The sequence below is a fragment of the Cuculus canorus genome, chromosome 4 (genome assembly GCF_017976375.1).
Source record: "Cuculus canorus isolate bCucCan1 chromosome 4, bCucCan1.pri, whole genome shotgun sequence".
NCBI classification, from domain to species: domain Eukaryota; kingdom Metazoa; phylum Chordata; class Aves; order Cuculiformes; family Cuculidae; genus Cuculus; species Cuculus canorus.
Window position 1 is genome coordinate 57,926,121 of NC_071404.1, and position 21,726 is coordinate 57,947,846.

Genomic DNA, 21,726 nt, shown 5'->3' on the forward strand with positions numbered 1-21,726 from the left:
AGTGTGGATTCCCCATGCCGGGAGGTGTACAAGGCGGGGGAAGAGCAGGCGCCGCAAAGGCCCGCGGGGGGGTGGGGGCGTGGCCGCCGGACCCGCCGACCAATGGAGCGTGGAGGATGGGGCGTGGTCCTGACCAAGAGACCAATGGGAGGCCGGCAAGGGGAGCAGGACCAATGAGCGGGGAGCAGGGGCGTGGCCGGCCGGTGCTTCCCGCGCACTCTCGGAGCGCTGGGTTTCAAATCCTCTCTGGGCAGTTTGTGCTTGTTCCGGTCCCCGCCGGAATGGATCGCGTCTTGGTGAGCGGCGGGGGGAGGCCGAGGGGAGCCCAGGGGGGGAGGCCGGGGCGGGGAGAGGAAGGCGGGGGAAGAGAGGGAAGAGGGGGAGGCCGAGGTGTGTGTGTGACGAGGAGGCGGGGGGAGAGGGGGAGGCGAGGGGAGGGGAGGGGAGAGGGGAAGGCGGGGAGGGGTGAGGCCGCGCGGGGGGGGGCGCGGAGAGGGAGAGGCGAGGGGAGGCCGGGGGGAGGGGGAGACGGGGGTAGTGGGAGGGAGAGGGGGAGGCCAGGGGGGGAGGGCTGGGACGGCAGCTGCCGGGCGGGCAGAAGGGATTGCTGACCGAAACGAGCGGGGTGCGCCCTTTCCTCGCCGCCCCCGAGGGCGCCGGGAGGCTCCGGGGGTAGCGGTTCCCTCTGCGATGGCGGGGCCGGTGCTGGCGCGGGCTCCGATTTGCTCAGGTCCCTGATCTGCCTTGACGTGCCTTTCTTTCCTGTTCTCACCCCTTTGCCGGGGCCGTGTATTTATTATTCCATTTATTGGCACAGAAAGTACGGTGATGTACTTTGATTTCATTCATTGCCGCTCTCGTTTTGGCAGGAGATGGCGGGAGTCGCGGTCTCCTATTCAACAGGCTTTGAAGGCAGCCTGATCCAGTGGGAGTCCCTGCCTGTCACAGAGTGGTTGGAACTGGATGATCCTTAAGCTCCCTTCCAACCCAAACCATTCTATGATTCTTTGATTTTATAATCATACTCAGGATTCAAGTATATGAAAAAGTGCTGGGAGTTACGTGAGACTTCAGTTTTGCTGTGAAACAGGTGATGTGCTCTCACTGCCTGTCAGTGTGGTCTTGCCTGTGATAAACAGTGTAAGAATCGCCGTGTCAGCAGTTCTCACAAAGCAGTGAACGCGTTGTAACTTTACGTCTTAGCTTGCTTGGGGGTAGTTCTTTCCTTTTCCTTATTAAAAGATTATTTCTGTGGTTATCAGAGAAGTGCTAGCCAAATCCTTAGATTCTCTTTGATTTCTGTCGTATATGTTTTCTGTAAGACTCTCTCGCTTTAAAAGCAACAGCTGCTTGGTCGTTCATAGAATCATAGAATAGTTTGGGTTGGAAGGGACCTTAAAGATCATCCAGTTCCAACCCCCTTGCCACTGGCAGGAGTACCTCCCACCAGCGCAGGCTGCTCAAGGCCTCATCCAACCTGGCCTTGAACACCCCCAGAGATGGGGAAGCCACAGCTTCCCTGGGCAGTATGTGCTGATGTCTCATCACCCTCATCATGAAGCATTTATTGAGGAAAGCTGAATTTCTGGCAGTTGTGACAGGGGTTGTAGTTTCTGTGGAATTCTAAGAAAAACAGGATTGCAGTAATTCCTACTAGTTGCAGATGGATCGAGAATCCTCAAGACTTGCTTACAAGAGAAGAAGGATGTTGGTCTCTTATTTGTTTTTCTGTTGAGTGTCACCATGCTTAGTAAAAAATTATTCTTATTTCTTCACAGAATGATTTTAAAAAAGACTATAGAGCAAGATTCTGTCATGGAGGACGGTAATTTACATTTAAAATTTTATTTTTAGTTATGATTGTTTGGAAAACATGTTGGGTTTTGTCCAAGAGCTTAATGTCAAAAATATCCCTCTAGGGATGGGGACTCAACCATCTCCCTGGGCAGCTTTCAGTGAAAATTTTTTTCCAAATGTCCTATGTGAGCCTTCCCTGGTGCAACATGAGGCCATTCCCCCTTGTCCTACCACCTGTCATAGAACTATAGAATAGTTTGGGTTGGAAGGGAATTAGAGGTCATCTAGTTCCAACGCCCCTGCCATGGGCAGGGGCACCTACCACCAGACCAGGCTGCCCAAGGCCCCATCCAACCTGTTCTCGGACACCTCCAGGGATGGGGAATCCACAACTTCCCTGGGCAAACCTGTGCCAGTGTTTCACCACTCTTATGGTGAAGAAATTCTTCCTAATGTCTAGTCTAAATCTGCCCCTCCCCAGTTTATACCTGTTGCCCCTTGTCCTATCCCCACAAGCCTTTATGAATAGCCCCTCTCCAGCTTTCCTGTAGGACCCCTTCAGATACTGGAAGGTCACTGTAAGATCTCCTCTGAGCCTTCTCTTCTACAGGCTGATCAAGCCCAACTCTCTCAGCCTGTCCTCATATGGAAGGTGCTCCATTTCTTCATTCTCATCATATTCTGTGACAGTGGAGCGTTCTTTACTGGAATCCTTGTTTAGACAATTTTCTTTGCAGATATCTATGCATGGAAGTAGGTAAAATATATAGAAGTTGGAATCAGTGGGAATAATAATCTAAAATATTAAGCAGTAAGAGTTTTACTACTTTTATATTGTTGGGATAGGAATATTTACCATTTTTGGTTCAAAATATTTTTTTTTCTCTTCTTTTCTAGAAATAAGATTGATGTACAGCAAGGCCAAAATGTATTGGAACTCATACAGGATTGTTTTGAAAGTAAGTTTTTATTTGCTGTTTTGCTTAATTTGCTGATTAAAGATAAAATATAATTTGGTAAATAAATAAAATTTATTTGCTGATTAAAGATTAAATATAATTTCTTCCAGTATTATTTACTGGTAAATAAATAGAAATGAAAGATAGAGATAAAATCGATAAAAATGAAGTCTTTCTCACAGCCTTTAAAAACACACCTTTCCCAGATGCTTAAAAATGCCTTAGTTGTCTTTTAGTCTTTTTCATGTGTAGCTGGTGTCTGTCTTGTTTGGAATTACGTGATCTTAATGATCCTTAGAAACTTGATAAAATAAATTAAACTTAGACAATTCTAAGAACTCCTTATTTATAGGTTTCTTTTTTATAGGTTGTGGCAGTGATCTTACAATAAGTTCTCCAAGTGCAGGCCACTGCTTGAGTCCTGTTGTCAGAAATGAGAAGAGAACTTCAACACAGAGCCAAGGGGTAAGTTAGTTATGGCAGTGTTAGTATAGCATTGGGTACAGTTTCATTTGGGTACAAGTTTAGTTCTGTAGGTTTTAGTTCTGTATGAGTGTTGAATGAATAAGCTCTATATATCACTTGTATTAGTATCTAGGCTGTAATTCAACCTTCTGAAATAGTTGTTAGAAATGGTTTTTCCCTTAGTTTGTTGTGCTCTAATATTAAATATTCTATAAATAGATTTATTTAATAGCTTAATAGCTTAGGATTTTTCTAATGAAAGCTTTTTTAGCTTTTTGTCCAGGATATTTTAGTTTCTCATGGTCTCAAGTTGAAGCGTGCTGCCTTGTAAATGGCAGTGGGTATGGCTGTCTTGAACTCCAGTGGGGTTGGTTTCAGTCACTTTCCCAGATATATGGACACAGTTTTTAGCTATCTGATGCAGAGTAAAATTAAAAGATGTTTCTTGTATAAAAGCAGCTTGTCTACTCCTGATAAACGGTTATCTGTACAATAGCTTTGTATATCTGTAACTTCATTGAAGAGTAGAAACAAGCTGAAGGACTTGTTAACTGTCTGAGAGAATTATGCCAATAATCTGTATTGTCTATTTAGTTTTAATATTTTGATTCTAGTAGGTTTTTTATTAAAAATAGGTTATTCTATTAATGGCAGTGGTGAGAACGGGCAGCCTTTATAATGGTGTTTTTTTTATTTCCTTTATATGATGTTAGAATACCATGTAATCTCAAAAGTAATTTTTGCAAAACCTTCGACTGACTTAATAAAGATAAATTACATTTTTAAAATTAATTAATTATAATGCAAAGAGTAAGTAACTTACCTGTAGACTAGCAGGATGTATGTTCAAAGTGGCAAACTTTCTTTCTGTACATACTGTTTTACCTGTTGTTTGAAACTTATGTTTAGTTTTAGAAAGTCTTGCACAATAAAAAATTGAAGTGTTTAGTTAAATAGACCTGTACTTTAGAAGTAAGAATTAAGGGAAGAAAATTATATCATGTTCTGTAGAGCTTCATATTTGTCTCAAAATACTGTTTCTCTAATGTTTTACTTTATCTCCTTATTCATTATCGACTATGACAGGCAAAGGCAGGCAAAAACTCTGTGAAAAGAGCCTGTAGTTCTGCAGAGCCCTTACCTATATCACCACTAAAACCGGTCAGCAGCAGAGGTTGGTAGTACTAATACTGAATTGAGGATTTTTTTTGTAATCTTTTTTTGGGTTTTTCTAAGATTTTGAGTAGAAGAATTAAACCTGTTCTATATATATATATATGGTAGGATGGTCACACGAAACATGCCTGAAGCCTGCAATATTTGATTACGTAGATGATTCTGAAAAAACAAAGTCTCCTGTGTCTAAAGGGAAAACAAATAATACATTAAAAGACGTTGATGCACTGTGCAGAAGTCCTACCGTATCTTTGGACTCAGAGGATGATCACAGGTCTGTTGGATCACCTATACTTGTGGAAGAAGCAAAAATTTCTGCTGTACATACGTAAGTAGAGCTGAATGTGGGTAGTGGTGTCATGTGGCCTCTCCTCTCCCTCACCTTAAGATAAATTAACATAGTGGTTTCAATCATTTATGAATTTGGATTTTGAACTCATAAAATATAATTTCAAGCTTTTTAGAAAATATCCCTGTTTAGAAATGGTTTTAGAAAGGAAGGGATTATTTTTTATTAAATATTCTGATGAGAAGGGTTAATTCCCGAGAGCACAGTATCCAATTGCATGAAGCCTGTCAGAATAGATTTGAACTCTTTTTTTTTTTTTTTTTTGCAAGAAAGTGACCCAAATTGTCAACTTCTCAATTTTTTCAGTAAATTTTTTTTTCAGTGAATCCTATTGACAGTGTTGACCTTAAAGATTAATAAAAAGTTTATTAAAGCAGAGATAAGCAGTCATTTTTGCTCTTGCTCTGAATATACAAAGCAGGACAACTTCAGTTCCGATCATTATCTCCTCTTCAGAAAATTTGAGGCTCAGCTGCCCTAGCGGCCAATGGTCTCAGCCACAATTCTGCTTTCCTGGAGGTCTGAATCTCTGGGGCAGATCATTGAGAAGGCCTGACACTGATCTCATTGACCCCCATTGATGAGAAGATGACCCCCATTGGTGGTAAGAGAGGTGCACCTACGGTCTAGGAAACCCGACAGTTTCTGAAGCACGTTCTCCTAAAATTAAGAATTTGTCTTGCTGAGCAATCCTCACTTTGATCAAAAGGCACAAGCTGACCCTATATTGCCTTGTTGCTTTGGACACTAGCTACTATGCTGGCATATAGTGCTGTTAACCTGTGTTCCAGCAAATTACCAAATGGAAGCTCATTCGTAAGAAGTGAGACACTCAGCAGGAGAAAATGAGAGCGTATGTACATTAATGTGATACTTTAATGTGCACTCGGGATTTATAGCATCACATTTGAACACTGTTTCTCATACACAGATTACATTTTGATGACCAAAATAATCCTGCAGTAAAGAGCCATATGGACATTGAAAAATTGGAAGGGCCTCAGACTGGGAGAGATGAGCAGGTTGTTGTGCAAACAGATCATACCGCTACTTCCGTACAGAAAGACGAGTCTGTAGCAAAAGGAACCCTTGGAAAAAGGTTTGTTTTGAGGCTTAATGTGGAACCTAATTTGCTAGTAAAATAACCCAGTCCTGAGTACTGGAGCAACATCATTTTACCTATAAACATGGTCTGTGAGAATGTTTTGGGGTAGTCCAGCTTTACTGAAAAATACCGCTTGAGAAAGGGTTTGAATAGTTGTTTCAACATGTTGTGCTGTTAGGGTTTAACAGTGCTATTGCTCTTGTCTGCCAGTAAAGTAGTGTATAGCTGTTGGATAGTACTTCAGATTGGGCTCGAGATGTTTTAATGGGTATTTTGGAGGATTCAGGAAAACCTTATGTGAATTTGAAGTTAGCGGTCAAGCAGTCTTTCAGAGCTAATATGGATCTGACTAGTAAGATAGGAAGTCAACTATACAGCATCTGAGAAATAATGGTGTGTGAATATGAGGCCAAAGCAAGGAGAAGCAGGCCTCATGCTCTTTTGGGAAGCTAAAGGACAATGAATGATGAACTTCATAATAATTCTTCTGAGAAATGTCCTGTAGTGTGTGTTGGTGTTGTAGAGTCACCAGCAGATTTGCAAGATTCAAAGTAACTTCTTTTCCCCAGAAATGATGTAAAAAATTTGTCCGTCCTTTCTTTAGGTGTTCATCCTCATTACTGTTGCCTTCAGCACCTCCTGTGAAAGATCAAGATACAGAAATAGAATATGAGTGTGAATTTTTAATTGATGAATCAGATGAATCTTTTAATTCTTGGCTTTCAATACCCCATAAGAAGAAAAAATCAAAAAAAGATGACTCAGCAGCTCCTGTTTCTAAATCTAAACCCCCAAGAAAGAAGAACACTGAGAGTACGAGAGGCAAGAATAGAAAAGCACAGGCTGAAGCACTTACTAAACGGAAAATGGATGATTTGGATGTTGGAGTACATGACTGTAAAGGAACATCAGAATTAAATGCAGTCTCTAACAGTGAAGGAAAAGACCGTAGGTCTAAAAGACAAAGCAGTATTCAGATGAGTAAGTTATTTAACAAGTCTTCAGAATTTTCCTTCTAGGTGACATTGGTGGACTTCTTTTTTGTTAACTTTTTGGAAAATAAGGATAAAGTTAATGAGAGACAGTAATGGATTCCCAATTGATATTTCAGCTGCACGGATAGGTTTGAGTGTATATAAGGCAGTGAGATGGTGTCTTGGCTCGCTCCCCCACCCCCAGTGCTCCCTGCTAGGACATTAAAAATCAAGTTAGCAGTGTTGCCTTTTCTTATGAGCCAATAAAGAAGGTAGGTACCCACAAGGTTTTGCTCACCTCTCTGTAGGAAGGAAGTTAAGATAAGTATTTTGAACTGGTGGGGATCAGTTTTTAGAAATTGTTTGAGAGGGTTTTGTGGCAGGAAGCACTAAAAACTGGAAAGCACGCTGAATGTTGCATTTCTGCCTTTTTTTTTTTTTTTTTTGTTAGGAAATACAGGGAGTATACCAAGAGTTTGAATGTTTCACACACTGTATTTCAGAGAAAGCCTTCTTTTCACTATCGGGGAAAAATCTGTCTTTTTTAATTTGTGTTTCCTTGGTTTACTTTTATGTGTTCAATTGTCAACTTATATCTTAAGGTTTAATGGGAAAAGATACTAATGTCCGAGTGTTTTGTGTATTGATAGGAAAGACTAAAAAGGGTGCACTTAGACAAGGCTCTCCAAACAAGGAGAAGGACGTATCCTGGAAACCAGAAGCTGAAGAACTTATGTTGTCATGGTCTGGATTGGAAACAAAAGCACCTGATGCAGAACAGTGTAAAACAAGGGTGATTCCAAGTATGGATTTGCCTATGTACTTAACTGGGCATCAGCAAGAGCCAGCTGTGTCTCCAAATAAGAATCGCAAGTCTTCCAAGTGTCCACAGTCGTCTTCAAAAGCTTCCCAGCCTTTAGTTCACAAGAGAAAATCTTCTAAGCAGAAACCTCCAAAAGGTAAAGTAGCCAAGAGACTGGCAGAAAGTCCAGAGAAGCAGCTTAAAAAGTCTGTCGAGAAAGGTAGTAATAAGAAGTCTCAGCTACAAAATGAGGAGATATCTGATAGTCAACTTGGTGAAGAAGGAGTTGAAAGAGAGCCTGTAGAGTTGAATGAAGTGCATCAGAAATTCCAGACTTCTGTGATTCAGAAGTTGGATAAGTCTGAAAAGCCAAAAAATGTATTGGGCACATTAGAGTCACTTGGTGGTGCAAATAACAGAACTCCTGAAAAAGCACAGCAGCATCGCGTGCACCGTGTGAAGAATACTGGAAAGAAACAATCATCAGCTACATCCTCAAGGAAGATACCCAAAAAGATTAATCTCAGAACCAGTAAAGGTGTTTGCTCAAACCCCAAGGACACTGAGTGTCAAGCAGACTCTGACAGCTCTACTGTGCAAGATACGGCAAGAAAAAGACAGAAGTTATCAGATGTGAAAATGAGCAAAAGACAATGTAACATGCAGCATGGACTAGAGTAAGCTTTTTATGTAATTCCTTACAAGTGGGTATAACTTGGTAGATAATTGAACACATCCTGTTAATTTTTAGTAGTAATGGCCCAATTTGAACTATGTGACAGTTTTGGACTGGTTGAATAGCTAATACAGAAACCAGGTGGTGTAATCAACATCCTGTCCTCAAAGGTGGGTGCCAAATCTAGTGTCTGCTTCTACATAAGGAATCTTGCACTGGAATTTTTTTTTTTAAGTATTCTTTTGAGGCTTCAGTAGCAGATCCAGTTTAAAAACAACAGCAGAAGAGACACGCATGCACACACAACCCCACCATGGGCAGAGTATTTTCACAATCAGGTTTGTTACTTTCTTTATAAATTGAGAAAATAGTGTTTAATTTTTCAGCTATCTTTATTTTTGTTGAAGTAAATTTACTAGTGACTGGTAATCTGAAGAGGAATTTTCTTTAGCCAGTCAACCAAATGCTCAACCAAATCGAGCATTTAATTACTGTTCCTCGAATTGCTTCTAAAATATTTTTTTAGAAATTTCTTTTTTTATGGTTCTTTTAAGTACATAAAAATATTAACCCAGAGGTTCCTTCAAATTTTTTCTCTTCCAGAGATTACTTCCCAGTTGAGAAGGTCACCGGTCGTGAAAGGTAATTTCTTGAGTTGTCTCTAAAACTTGCATTTAATCTCACTTCTACCCCACTGAGACAGAACAACTGTGTGTTGCTACTACTGTGTTCTATGTCTGCTAGCAAAGAACATAGTAGAAAAGATATTGTGATTCATGCCTGAGGTATTTAGATACCATGCAAGTAAAATTCTTCCTGGCATGAATTAGGAATCATAGTAAGTTTCTTGCCTTTGGGGACTTTTCATTTGAGGCTTGCTTCCACATTTATGTGTGATTTTTTTGAACAGAACTACCAGGGCTCCTAGAACTAATAACTGTACTAATTAAGTTGCTGCTATGAACTGTGTCAACAATCCAAACTCTTATTTATGCATGTAGATATATGCACATATATTCTCTTACATGGGATAGGAACTTAATAACAATGCAAACAGGAATGGCAGTGTGTGATTTTATTAAATTCTTGTGTTGTAACTACTGTAAAATTTATTTTTTTATTATAAGAAAGCCTACTACAAACTTAATTGAACAAATCTGCAGTGTAGGCTTGCTAATTTAGCATCGAAATGCAACTTTTGGAGTTTAGATGGATCACAGCTGAATTTCACCGGCACAGTAAAAGCAGTGAAGCACAGCTGCAGATGCGGGAAGGAGGAAAAGCAGGGTCTACTAGTGCTGAGGCTGTAAGAGATGTCATGTTACGAGAGGTTTGCAGCTAGAGAATCTCTGGTGGAGTTACATAAGTGTATATGTGACATATACATGTTACAAAACATGCAATACATATTACAAATTACAATTACAAACTATTTCACTGTCCTCCTTATGATATGCAAAACATTTCTTTAAAGCACGTCTGTAATTATGGTCTGTGAAAAGTTGTGTGGAAAGTAATGCTACAAGAGGAGAGGAGAAGGTCTGTATCTTCTGGAAGGGAGAAAATATAAGTCTTATAACTTCTTTTTCTAGGAAACCTGTTTAGAGAGAAGTTGTGGCTGCTGTTTTGCCTTATGACTGAGTAGAGGAGCAATTGATGAATTTCAGACCTGTGATCTCTAGCAATCATTTCTTCAGTGTCTAATCTGTACAAATAGATGTTTAGAAGGGAAAAAGAAACCCACCCTGCATGATCTAAAAAAGCTGTAAATTTGCTGTTCTTGGTAGTGCTGGAATGTTCCTTTGACATTTAACATATTCAAGAAGGTGTATTTTTCTTTTTTTCCTTTGAAGTGGACCTGTTCTAGGATATTGTGATAAACCTGTTTCCGGAAGTGAAGAGGGTAATGTATCTTCAGGTAGTGTTTAAAGCTGGCATTTTCTTGCATTTTATGCATAAGGTTCTTAAAAGCTGTAACCGGTTGTACAGTATTTTCTGTTGTATTCTCCTTGTCCAAAATAAGTGCAGATTGTATTGGCTGTGGTCACATTTCTGCCCGAATATGTGATGCAGTATGCTGGATTTATTTTGTCTTAGCTTTGGAAGGACAAGCACCAAGTCTGGCATTGAGCCTAGCAGGATAAAGTTATCCTGCCAAAAAAATTTGAACAAATGTTTTAGACTGGGTTTGTACCAGTTTGTTGTGTTGCCTTGTGATGGTACTATATACTTCAGGCCACCCTAGAAAAAAAATTGTACAACCTTATGGAGTTGTGGCCTGTTTGTCTATAAATATTTTCTTTTTCTTTTAAGTTTTGCTGCAGAGGTTGCACATGTTGTCATAATGAATATGAGCCCCAAGGATAGAAAGTCTTTTTGTTAGTGTTTAGAGCCAGTTCTGAACATTGTTAGTTTATACAGAGACCTAGTTTCGTGTGTGTTCTGGTAAGAAGTTTTAAAGTTAGGCCTAACTAATTATATGTGGGGTTGTAATTTGCCAAAGTTTAATTTAGCAGAGGGATGAGTGAGAAATATTTACATAAATGTATAGTTTTCATGTAGTTTTCAAGTTTGTGTTGTTTGAAAATTAGTTGTATATATTCTTTGTCTATGTCAGGTTTCATATATGTTTAGAGAAAAAAATAGTGGGAACACTAACACTGGGACTTACGCCTGATTTACCTTTGGTAGTTTCTAGTGGGTAAACAGAATAAAAGTCAAGAACACTAAATACCTATGGTGGTATTTACTGTTTTTTTTAATGTATTTTCAGATAGTTCTGAAGACCTCGATTATCAATTAAGATATCTGTTGTTAGACAACACAGCAAAACATAAAATAGGTAAGGTTATTTTAAAATATCTTAATGTAAGTGCATAACAACAAATACATTTCCAACTTGATGCAAACTTTACTGAAGGAGACGCAGGAAAAAATTTAGAAATGGTTCATATGTTAGTAAGTGTTTGCAGATAAGTCTTGTTAATTCTTCAGGGTACTAAAACCCTGCTCTAAATTTTTAAATTACTTTTAAAAACTTCTAGTGCTTCTTTTTTTTATTCAATGATTATCTTTCTAACTGTTACAGTTCTATTTTTCATTTAATATTGAGTCAAGACACTGCTTACAGTTCAGTGAGAACAGTAAGAGTTTGAATTAGTTTTATACAGTATAACTGAGGGTGCAAAGAACTTGCCTTCTGTGGTGGTCTGAGTCTGGGTAGGATAGAACAGTGAACATGCACTCGATTGTAGTCCTTTACTAGTCTCTTTTTATTGTTTTTTAATTCCCTTTATTTTATGCACAGCACTTTAGTTTACCTTCAAAAACTATTTCACCAAGTTTTTTTTATTTACTACTTTTATTTTTAGCATTCAAGTTTTCTTGACTAATTTGCTTTCAACTCTTAAGGAGCTTTTATTCTCTCTTTCAAACACTAAAGTATCAAATCTTCCTGTATTCATATACGGAAAATTGAGACTATGTAATATGTCTAAAGATAAATGTCTGAGAAGTCTTGGAAATGTGTGGGTTTTCTGTGACAGACGTGCTGGTCTTCTGGGCCCTGGAGATGGGACTTACAAATCTGAATAAAGAGGGGATGCTTGTGCATTCTCTGTTCGTCTCCTCTTGCCATAACTAAGGCTATGCCTTTTCACTATTGCTGATGAAATCCCTCAGATTTAGGCAGCATTATTAGTCTTTCTGAGAGCTTTATCTTCGCAGTTATAATGCATTTCCTGCCCCTCGTACTTGATCTCCTAATGTCGATATCTCAGTGATTCACCAAGGCATATAGAATGAAATCTAATGTAAAGTCAGCATGGTGAATGTTTAAGAAAAATTAGAGTGAAATATTGTATGCAAAAGAACAATTTTGGCAACACTAGATTCCCTTTTCCTGTCATAATAGCAATGTGATATAAGTATCACCTGGGAATTACTGACCCTCTAATGTAGGGGAACAGGAAAGGAGATATAATGTTTTCCATTTTCAAATTTTCCTTTCATACCTAATGCAAATGATTTCATCCTTTAAATTAGTAATGCCTTCCAACACACCTAATGTTCGGCGGACAAAAAGGATACGACTAAGACCTCTGGAATATTGGAGAGGCGAGCGTGTAAACTATGTGATGAGGCCTTCAGGTATTAGTTCCAAGTTACCTATTTGCTTTCTCCTGATAGGGCAATAAAGAGAAATCTGCAGGCTTTTCTTGTCCCATGAAAGCTCTGAGATGTTTACTGTTTGGTAATTTTTTTTAGTGTAGATTATTTATGTTCCTCAGCTATTTAGTTATCTTTCCATGGAGTCTTTTTCTCTCCTGGTATTCCTATGTCAGGTAGAAATGGTATCAGCAGAGCATGTTAGGTACCCTTGCCTTAACTGTTTAGGGAAGCTCAAAAGTGGTTTGTCCGTACTAGCAGGTTTCTTACATCAGAGATTCTTTGTGGTATCAGAAAAAGAGACGATCTGTTGGATCATTCATCAGAGCTTTTATCGTTGAGTGGGAATTGTTCTCCAGAGCAGATACTATTAATATTTTATCCAGTTTCAGTGTTAAATTTCCTAAGTGATAGACTATATCTTGTTCTCAGGGAGTTTTTCTGACAATCCAGCCTAATTTGGTCCTTTTCTAATTACTTAGTCTGCTTGAAAATAATGTTTCCTTGTGTCCCTAAAATCGATATTTTGTCTTAAAAAGTGACTCTCATGTCATGGCTTTCTGAAATGTTCTTGGACTGAAATACGATCAAATTCTTTTTGAAAAGTGTCAATTTGCATTGTACTCCAAAATACTTGTTATTGAAAAGCTTCTTGGTTTGTTCTGGATTTTTAAAGCTGTCTGAAAGTTCAACACCAAGGAAATAAATTCCCAGCTTGCTTGTTGATTGTGCAAGTCTGCTTTCTTGCAAAATTATTGAGTTAGTGAACTTTGTTGGACTTCCTTTTGTTTCAGGAGAGCTTGTGATTAGTGGAATAGCATGCCCACAAACAGAACCTCACAGGGACATTAAACAGAGGAAGGATGGTCACAGGAAGAAAAGAGATGAAACAAGTAGGAACACACTTTTTTTCCCTTTTGATACTTAGGAAAAAAAATCTGTAATCAAACTTGTAACAGCAATCTGTATGGCTCTTAAGATTTTTCTCCTGTAAAAATTTGATTCTCTGAGTGAAAATAATTTATAATGAAATATGTTAATGTGATCTGATATGGAAAAACCTGTTTTTGTTGTATGTGTGGGAATGCTGTGTAACTTCATTGTGAAACCTTTTAACTTCTCAGCATTACAAAGGAATATATACAGGACATATCCAGAAGTGTTGTGATGCCTTTAAAGCAGGGGTTGAAGAAAATAAGCTGAACTTCTGTCCTTGTTCGGCTTGTTGATTGATGATGGTAATGTGTTTAGTTGTATAATGCAGAGTTAAGGTATAAAATCTGCTGGTTATTTTAGGGATACCACTAATATCACATTGGAAAAGGCAGCATGTCGTGTCAACAGAGTTTTAAGCTATTGTAGGTTACATACAAAATCATAACAAGGTAGGTGAAGAGAGAGCTTTAAGAGCAGTGCATAAAATGATTAGAAGGGGTACCTGCTTTTGACCATTGATGGGAGACAGGATCTTGGTCTAGACGAACCTTTGGTCTAAGTACAGTTTATGTTTGAATATAAATCGTTTGCAGTCCCTGTAAACCTGAGCCGGTAGCGACTATTCATACTGTATCTTACCAGAATTATTGGCTGCTTTAGTGGTATTTGAACTGTCTTCCAGAAGTGATGCATTTCCTCTCTAACAGGCATTCATCCTGAGAAATAATCTTTGACAGCATCCTTGAATTTTAAATTATGCATTTAAGGACAATTGGTTAAGTAGAATTTCTAGGACACATTCTGTAGATTTGCACCTGTTGTTGCTTTTTTTTATAAAGCTGTGATTATGTTGGATCAAAGCTATTTCAAACACTGTAACTTTATTCTTATCTCTGACTGTCTTGGATTAAGTGTGTTTAAGCAGCCACAAGTACCTATAAAGTGCAATAACTTGCCTTGTTCTGACTGTATTTGAAGAATTTTCCTGTGCACTTTGGAGCTAAAATTGTTTGTTTAAGAGGGTTCTGCAACAGTGCTTTGGTATATTTATTCTGTTGTGAACATTCTCCAGTACCTCTTTTCTATTTGAAAAGCATAAGGTTGTCATCAACTCTTGAGCTGTTTCCTTTTCTGGAAAAGGCCTTTTTTTTACAGAAATAGTTCTTAGATTTATGACTTACAGTGAGATTACTGTAATAGTATTTCTTGAGAAGAGGAAAATTGAAAATGTACTTATTCTTTTGAACACTTTATCTCTTGAGTCTCCTGATGCGCATCAGCAGTAGGTAAAAGGAAAAAACTTGTTCTTCATACTTGATATATTTTATATCCTCACTTAATATCCTCTCAGCACCTGTTGCTGGAAGAACACTTCTCTTATGATACAGATACTTTTCAGTGAATGCTGTCATTAATAGCATAGGATAAATAGTTTGCATTCCTCTGGGAAATTCTTTAGGATTTAGAGACCCTTAATTTATTACACACTAAAATAAATCCAATGAAAATTACATTTTCAAAAATTGTTATGGATGATTTCCTTTTATTTGAAGAAAGGGTATTCAGTCTGCTTAGTCACGTAGTAGCACAAATTTAATTACCTATGTGTGAAATCTAAAATTGTGGTTAAATAATTAAAGTTTTAAAATGTGGAGTTATTGTTTCCTCTGGTTTAGTTTGGGTGTTTTTGTCTCCTCAGGACATGAGATACCTATAGATTTTTATCACAGCCTAGGTGATGCTTCTAAGCCAAGTGTTGTACTGGACCCAAAAACAAATCGGGAAATACTTCTAGGTGAGTTGAAGGAAAGTGAGTAAGGGCTTTTCTGAATTATGTAGCAGTTGTTTAGGCTGATAAGAAAAAAAATTGTTCATGCCACACTGGGCATAAAAAAGCGAGCCGTTGAGTTATTTGTTGCTCTTCTGGAGAAGATGCTGACACAAAAAGTGTCCTGATTTTTCAGCTAAATATTGTGTGTATCTCTTGGGCGTGTTGCACTGAAACAATATAGTATGCAAATGATTTAATAAGTAGCTACTGAGCAAGTAACAAGACTAGCTATGTGTTAACATTAATGTTAAATCTCTTGGACTTTTTTCATAGCATGTATTAACACTGAAAACATGGACTCATTCTTCAACGATGAATCAGTAGAAATATATAAAAATTTGAATACATCTGCTTTTGCCATTGGTAGATTGGTTTTGAAACCACTGAAAGAAAAGGGACACCAGTTTGTCTACATGGATACATTAGTAAGTATGCTTTTTTCTCATTTTTATAAAATGTAAACAGAAAGCCTTAGAATGCTTAGAAGTAGCATATGACGTTGATTTTTTTTCAGTTTTTTTTCAGTTGTAGTTCAAATAAATACAGGAAACATTAATGAATTATTTCAGTTGTGAAATTGGTTATGACCAAAGAAACTTGCTAGAGATACTTTGCATGCATGTTACCCTTCTTTGCTTCACGTTAAATCTGTATGTCCCCGTATGCTTACTGTCTGGATCTTGCAGGCAAGTTAGAAGCATCAAATAAAGAAGACATAAAATAGGTCCCCAATCCCTTTTTAAGTTGTGCACCTTGTTATTCACTAGGATGGGAAAAAAGTTGCAGCTCTGCTAGCTTATTTGTTTTTTTGATCTTTGTTAAAACATGTATGTAAAACAAAGAGCATGTTTTCTTTGATAACTTTCTTAAATGTTTGGAAAGGGAACATTGCTAATCTTGGAACCCTTTGGCTTTCATTAAGGCTTTCTATGTTATCCGTGGCAAAATTATTCTTACTTTACATGAGACATCGTATTATCTAACTACAGGAGACTACTTCTATGTTCCAGAAGGTAAGTACATGTGTTTAAAACCAATTTATTGGAGACAGGTGAGACTGAATTAGCATACTAGGAAGCAAAACTGAGCTGAATGATAGGAGAAGGGTAAGAAGAGAGTGGGAACGTATGGGGATATGAAGAAAGGAGTGTGATCCAGCACTAGGTGTGGATTGATGGCCTAAACTTTGAATGCAGCTATACAAACACTGCTTGTTTATGTGAGTTGGTGTTGAATTTCTCTTAGTATTTTGGTACTGCCCCTAGCTATAATGTTGGGGAAACTACAGACAGCTTAATATAGTGGTGGTTAATATAATTGGTTTGGTCACCATCTGTTTGCTGTTTTTTCTATGTAAAATTATGAAAATCCATTTTCATCAGTTCACCATATTTTTGTGCCTTGTGCTTGATATATAGAAGGTGCACAATGTCTTGTTGAGTAGGTTGTAACTTCATGTGTGTTGTTGAGAGTTTAGACACCTCTGATTTTGCCCTTCTGAGGTAAAAATGGAATGAATTCCATAGGGGAAGTTGTCCTTCAGGAAGTAAGACACTAGTCAGGAGAGTTTGTAGTAGCGGTAAAGCAGGCTGTTGATGAAGCTGTAAGAGCTTTTATACCATTGTGAGGAGGCTATGTTAGAAAATGACAAGCCAACCACTTGTTTTTCCATTTAACTTTCACCATGATGCCCTGAATGAACAATCTTTGTTCAATTAATACTTGATGCTTTGAAGCTTTTTTTTTGTGTTTGTTTTAACCTTAAAAATTTAAGGGTCTGCAGAGACAATTTTGTAGTTTGCTTTTTGGGAAAGCAGGTGCTATAAACTGCTGAAAGTTCTGTGGGGACATAAGGATCATTTCTGTTCTTCCCTGCTTGTTGGTGTGTTTCAGTATTCTTGGATGGGCAATGCAGTAGTTGTTGGGGATGATCTCTTTGTAGTCATCAAGTATGGCTGTACACGAATGTCAGGATGTTGCTTATTCCCAACATTTTACCTTTTAGATGTTTTTGTATTTGTGGTCATGTTAGTATGCACAATGCCAACTGCAGTGAGTTTCCTTGTGCAGTTTTTATTCATAGGAATAAATGAAAGTAAATTTAGGCACCTTAGAGTTTTGTGTTGTGGGTTTTGAGAGTCGAGAGGTCAAGGCTGTTACATTGTCCTCAGTAAAAATCTCAGCACAGGTGCACTTTATTCCTATCATGGGTTAAAATAAATTACACTGTTTTCCTTGTTATCTTTGAAATGACTGTAAGAGTGGCATCCTATATTAGGGGCTAATATTCTTTCTGTTAAAATATATGAAATAAAAATATACTTGGCTGAAGACAGGACTTAAAAAATTGCTAGTGGCTTCTAAAGAAAACTTTATCTTTTTTTATTTGTAGGAAATGGATATAACTTACGTAATCTTCTGAATGAAGAAAGCATTCTTCTCTATACACAACTCAAAAAAGACCCATGAAGAACTTTCGGCAGAAAACTTTGCTGGAATACTTTTCAAACTGTTGTACGTTTTGCACACAAAAATTGTTTGAGTGTGCCCAACTTAACATTACAAATTAATACAAAGTAGCTGAAATCAATGTAAGAAGAGTTAAGGACAAAACTAAAAGAACCTTGTTTGTCTGCTGTTAAACTGAAGTGACATACCACAGACCGTCACTCTGCATTGGTTTTATTGTTCTTGTGTTGTCTAAAGACAGAAAGATATATGTATAAAATCTGTGGGTAGAGCACAATGCCGTTCCAAGTTGTATTTATATACCCAGTCTCCCTAAAGGTGTTTAGCACTTGAAAAAAAGTTGATGTTTTCAGCTAATGAGATGGTCTTAATGGCTGCCTGGTACAAACTGCTTAGAGTAATCTGCATTTAAATGTAAGACAATGCGCTTCACATTCCATTAATTGTTGTCTTGGAGATGGGCTGCTGGAATCCTTGCCTGTGGTCAGACCTTCTTCTAATATGTTAATGACAGGTGTTTCTTATGTGTCTAGCAGATGTATAGATAGTGCCTCAAATTCAAATTGTAAAATGGCAGCTCTTAAGTAGGAGTTTATTGGTTCTATCTTTTGTATGGAAGCTATGACTTGATTAGCTCTGCACACTGTGGATAGCTTTATTTTCTGTGGCAGCCATAGGTCATTGCCAAATATTTTACTTTAATATCTCCTTTTGTTTTGCTTGCTGTGTTCCTAGATAATAATTAGGACCTTTGGGAAAACTGTAATTATACTGTATACTCCAGAAGCCAAGTCTAGACAGCAGATGGTATACATAGTGTTTGTCTCCCATGCTCTTCAAGATTCCTTCTGGTGAAGATTAGTATAAGCTACAGCTATTCTGTTAGGGCGCTTTTTTCTGTGATCACTGCTGTGCTAGAAGAGAAGGAGGTAGGGGAAAACCGAATTAGAATCATAAACTTTAAGGACCTGAGGAGTGAGTATTGGCCTTGTAAACAGTCTGTGCCGTGATCTTTATGAGAAATTTATGGTATATGTTGAAGTAGGAAAGGCGAATTTGCTTCAGTGCTTCCATTAAGCTTACAGCTGCCAGCTAACTTTGTGTATCTGTGAGAGGGCTTGGACACCAAGATTTCTGTGCCTCTGTGAAAGACCCTTTAGATTGGGGAGTTTGGGTTAGTACTTTTTTGTTGTTGTCTTTCAAGCAGTGATTCCTGTGATTAGTGCATATATAGACTGACAGTTGAAATAGTAGAAGTTATGTGGCATCTTCGCATTCATGAGTGGATCATAATTAACTCTGAGAAGATGAAACAAAGGAACATGCCTGTTGCTGTTATAGTTCTTCCTCTCTCTTGATACCAACTATTTGCTGTTAAAGTTCAGACTGCATAGAAAGAGCTTTATTTTTCCTTTTTCCTAGCCTCAACTTTTGTAAGCCGTTTGAGTTAAGCAAGAAAGTAATTTCATTACAGCCCATAATTTGATGTTGGCAGGTCTTCTAAATTTTGGACTTGGATTGGTCTCTTCAAAGTGAGCAAGATTCAGATATTGTCCCTTCTTGTGCTGGAGACATACCAGCTACCAGATGGACACACATGCTGCCTCCACTGCTTGAGGGGATTTCAGCAACTAAAGCATTTAGTTTGTAAATCTTTGAGCCTCTCAGGCCTGCAGAAGTCTGGTAATTTGCCACTGGAAAACAGTACAGGGCTAGCATTAGACCCAAAAAGCTCATTGGTTCCAGCCAAAAGTCAGAACAAGACTGCTTTTCAGTTGTGTTGAAGTCCAAGGAGTTAAGAAGGAAGAAACCCTGCAAATTTGCTTCTGGCTTATCTATCTGCAGTTTGGGTAGCAGAAGGATACTTAGTTAGGGAGTTAGCGAACATGTGTGGACTATGGACATGTGTGGTTCAAGAGCAGGTTAAAGGTCAGCATGCTATGAATACCCGCTTGTGTTTTCCTAATTCTGTGGCTGGGAGGGTCAACGGAACAGAGTGGATTTGGTGAAGTATGTCACTTTTTAGGTTGGATGGTTCTGTTACTTCCTGGCTTGTCAGTTTCTTGGGAGACATGTATAGTTTTCAGAGAACATTTGTAGCTGGACTACATCTGAATATGTACTTTACTTTTTTTTGAAGTAGCAAAATAAATTGTTCTAAGCCTGGTGGTGTAGCTAGGATGTCGCTGTTGTTTAGTGACAGTCCTACTGTTTGTCACTAGGTGGTGCTGAAACCACAGCTGTTTGTCGTAGCTGTCATCTATGTTCAGTAGGGTTGGGTTTTTGAAAGGGAGAAAGGAGAGTATGTCAGAGATGGAGATGAAATCAGTTGAATTCTGTTGCAAGGAGATGTAAATCAGTTTCTGTTGACATTGGGACTTGGTACTAAACCTTGCTGAGTTTATTCTGTTAGCATGTATGTTGTACTAGTTGCAGCTGCTTGCCTAAAGTTGTTTTAATGCGCAGCAGGAGTTGAGCTAAGTTGTTCGCCATTTGTCTGGGCTGCATTTTAGATTTTTTTTTCTTCAACTTAACACTTGTAAATTAACATGTCATTAGCCTCAGGATGTGCATGAGAATGTTCTGAGTTTCAGGACTCCTGTCGGTGCTGAGTTGTGCAGTGTGGCAAACAGGAATCAGTTGTAGTCAGAAGCAGCTACTGATGCTTCACTTCTACCTAGTCTTGGTTTGACTCCTGCTTCATACATATTTGTGTACATCAGGCTACTGGTGGGGTTTGGTGGGCTTATTTTTTCCTTTACCTAACAGGATATTGCAAAGAAAGAAAAAAGCCTTCTCTGAAATGTGAGAAGCCAGCATTCTTCTTCCTGCATATGTGTGATTCTTTTTTTATCAGCATGTTTTCTATTCTTTTGTCTAATCTAACTTCTACCACCTGCTGTGATGGTTTCAAGTAGATATGCAGGAAGATATACTTGGTAAAATGCTAAAGTAATAGCCCACACAGTTCATTTTGTGGACTGTAGTTTAAATAAATGTTGTTGGGGTTCTGTAATGTTGTTTGCTTGTTGTATCTTTTAAGTAATTTTGTTCACTAAAACAGCTTTTACATTAAGCTCAGGTGGCACAACTTTTTGCTTACACTAGAGTACAGAACATTGCCTCTAGTAGTAGTAGAGATCTGAGCCAGGTGTGTGCTAAGCTAAAGTTGTTTAGCCTCTGTTACCTGCCACAGAGTGAAGTTAGGATTGTCATCGTGAAAAAAACATGGCCTTTTGTGTTGCCTGTGGGGTCCACCTACTGTCCCCAGAGGATATCACTGCTTTAGTATATTAATTCATTGCTTTTCATCAGGAGTAATTGAGTGAGCTGGAAACAAAAGCTGAGTCATGTATTTCATTAGCTTCATGTTAGTAGGTTCTATGGTAGGTATTGAAGTAACAACTAGAGGCTCATTTTAAGGAGGTTAACTGAGAATGTGCCACCACAGGTTTTTGAAGGCTTTGGCTCCCTTTGAGAAATAGATGACTTTACTGGTTAGTAGATTCTTTTGAAAATCTGTCTTTTTGTAGTTTCATTTGGTTAGAAAGCTGTTCCTGTTTTACTGAACAAAGGTTTTTTTCAGTTTAAAGTGTCAGAATAATGGTTGTAAAACAGTCAGATATGTGCACATCCATATTGATACGATTTTGTAAGCATAAAATAGAATGCGAACTGAGTAATTACAGAAGAATAAACAGCACCAATAAAACAAACTGCTGAGGCACACATACAATTTCTTCTATTTTTCAAGTACACGACTGAATTGGTTATCTGCAGATGATTTTAAATTAACATTTGGAGAGTACAATAAACCTAAAGAGCTGTTTCCTCATTTCATAACAGCTGAGAAGGCATATTTCTTACATTTCTATTGATGTATAGATTCTGTTGTATGATGTTTTTTGTAATACAAGATTTACCTTAAGTGGGGATTGATTGCAGATAATGCATCCAACCTAAGAATATGGAACATGCTTCTGTAATGGTATTGACAGCTGTTGTAACTGAATATCTTTG

General features: G+C 38.2%; 1 protein-coding gene across 1 annotated transcript; it reads left to right on the forward strand.

Moving 5' to 3' along the window:
- The first annotated feature begins 193 nt into the window (after positions 1-193).
- CENPC (centromere protein C) lies at positions 194-21,422 on the forward strand. The gene is made up of 18 exons (XM_054065629.1): positions 194-296; positions 1,779-1,825; positions 2,695-2,756; positions 3,124-3,221; positions 4,308-4,395; positions 4,506-4,725; positions 5,678-5,845; positions 6,456-6,832; positions 7,476-8,304; positions 8,907-8,945; positions 10,157-10,221; positions 11,077-11,145; positions 12,348-12,452; positions 13,265-13,363; positions 15,106-15,201; positions 15,511-15,662; positions 16,160-16,250; positions 17,630-21,422. Exons 1-18 carry the CDS (start codon positions 282-284, stop codon positions 17,704-17,706), a joined length of 2,697 nt encoding a protein of 898 aa, XP_053921604.1. The 5' UTR covers positions 194-281; the 3' UTR covers positions 17,707-21,422.
- Positions 21,423-21,726: the final 304 nt, after the last annotated feature.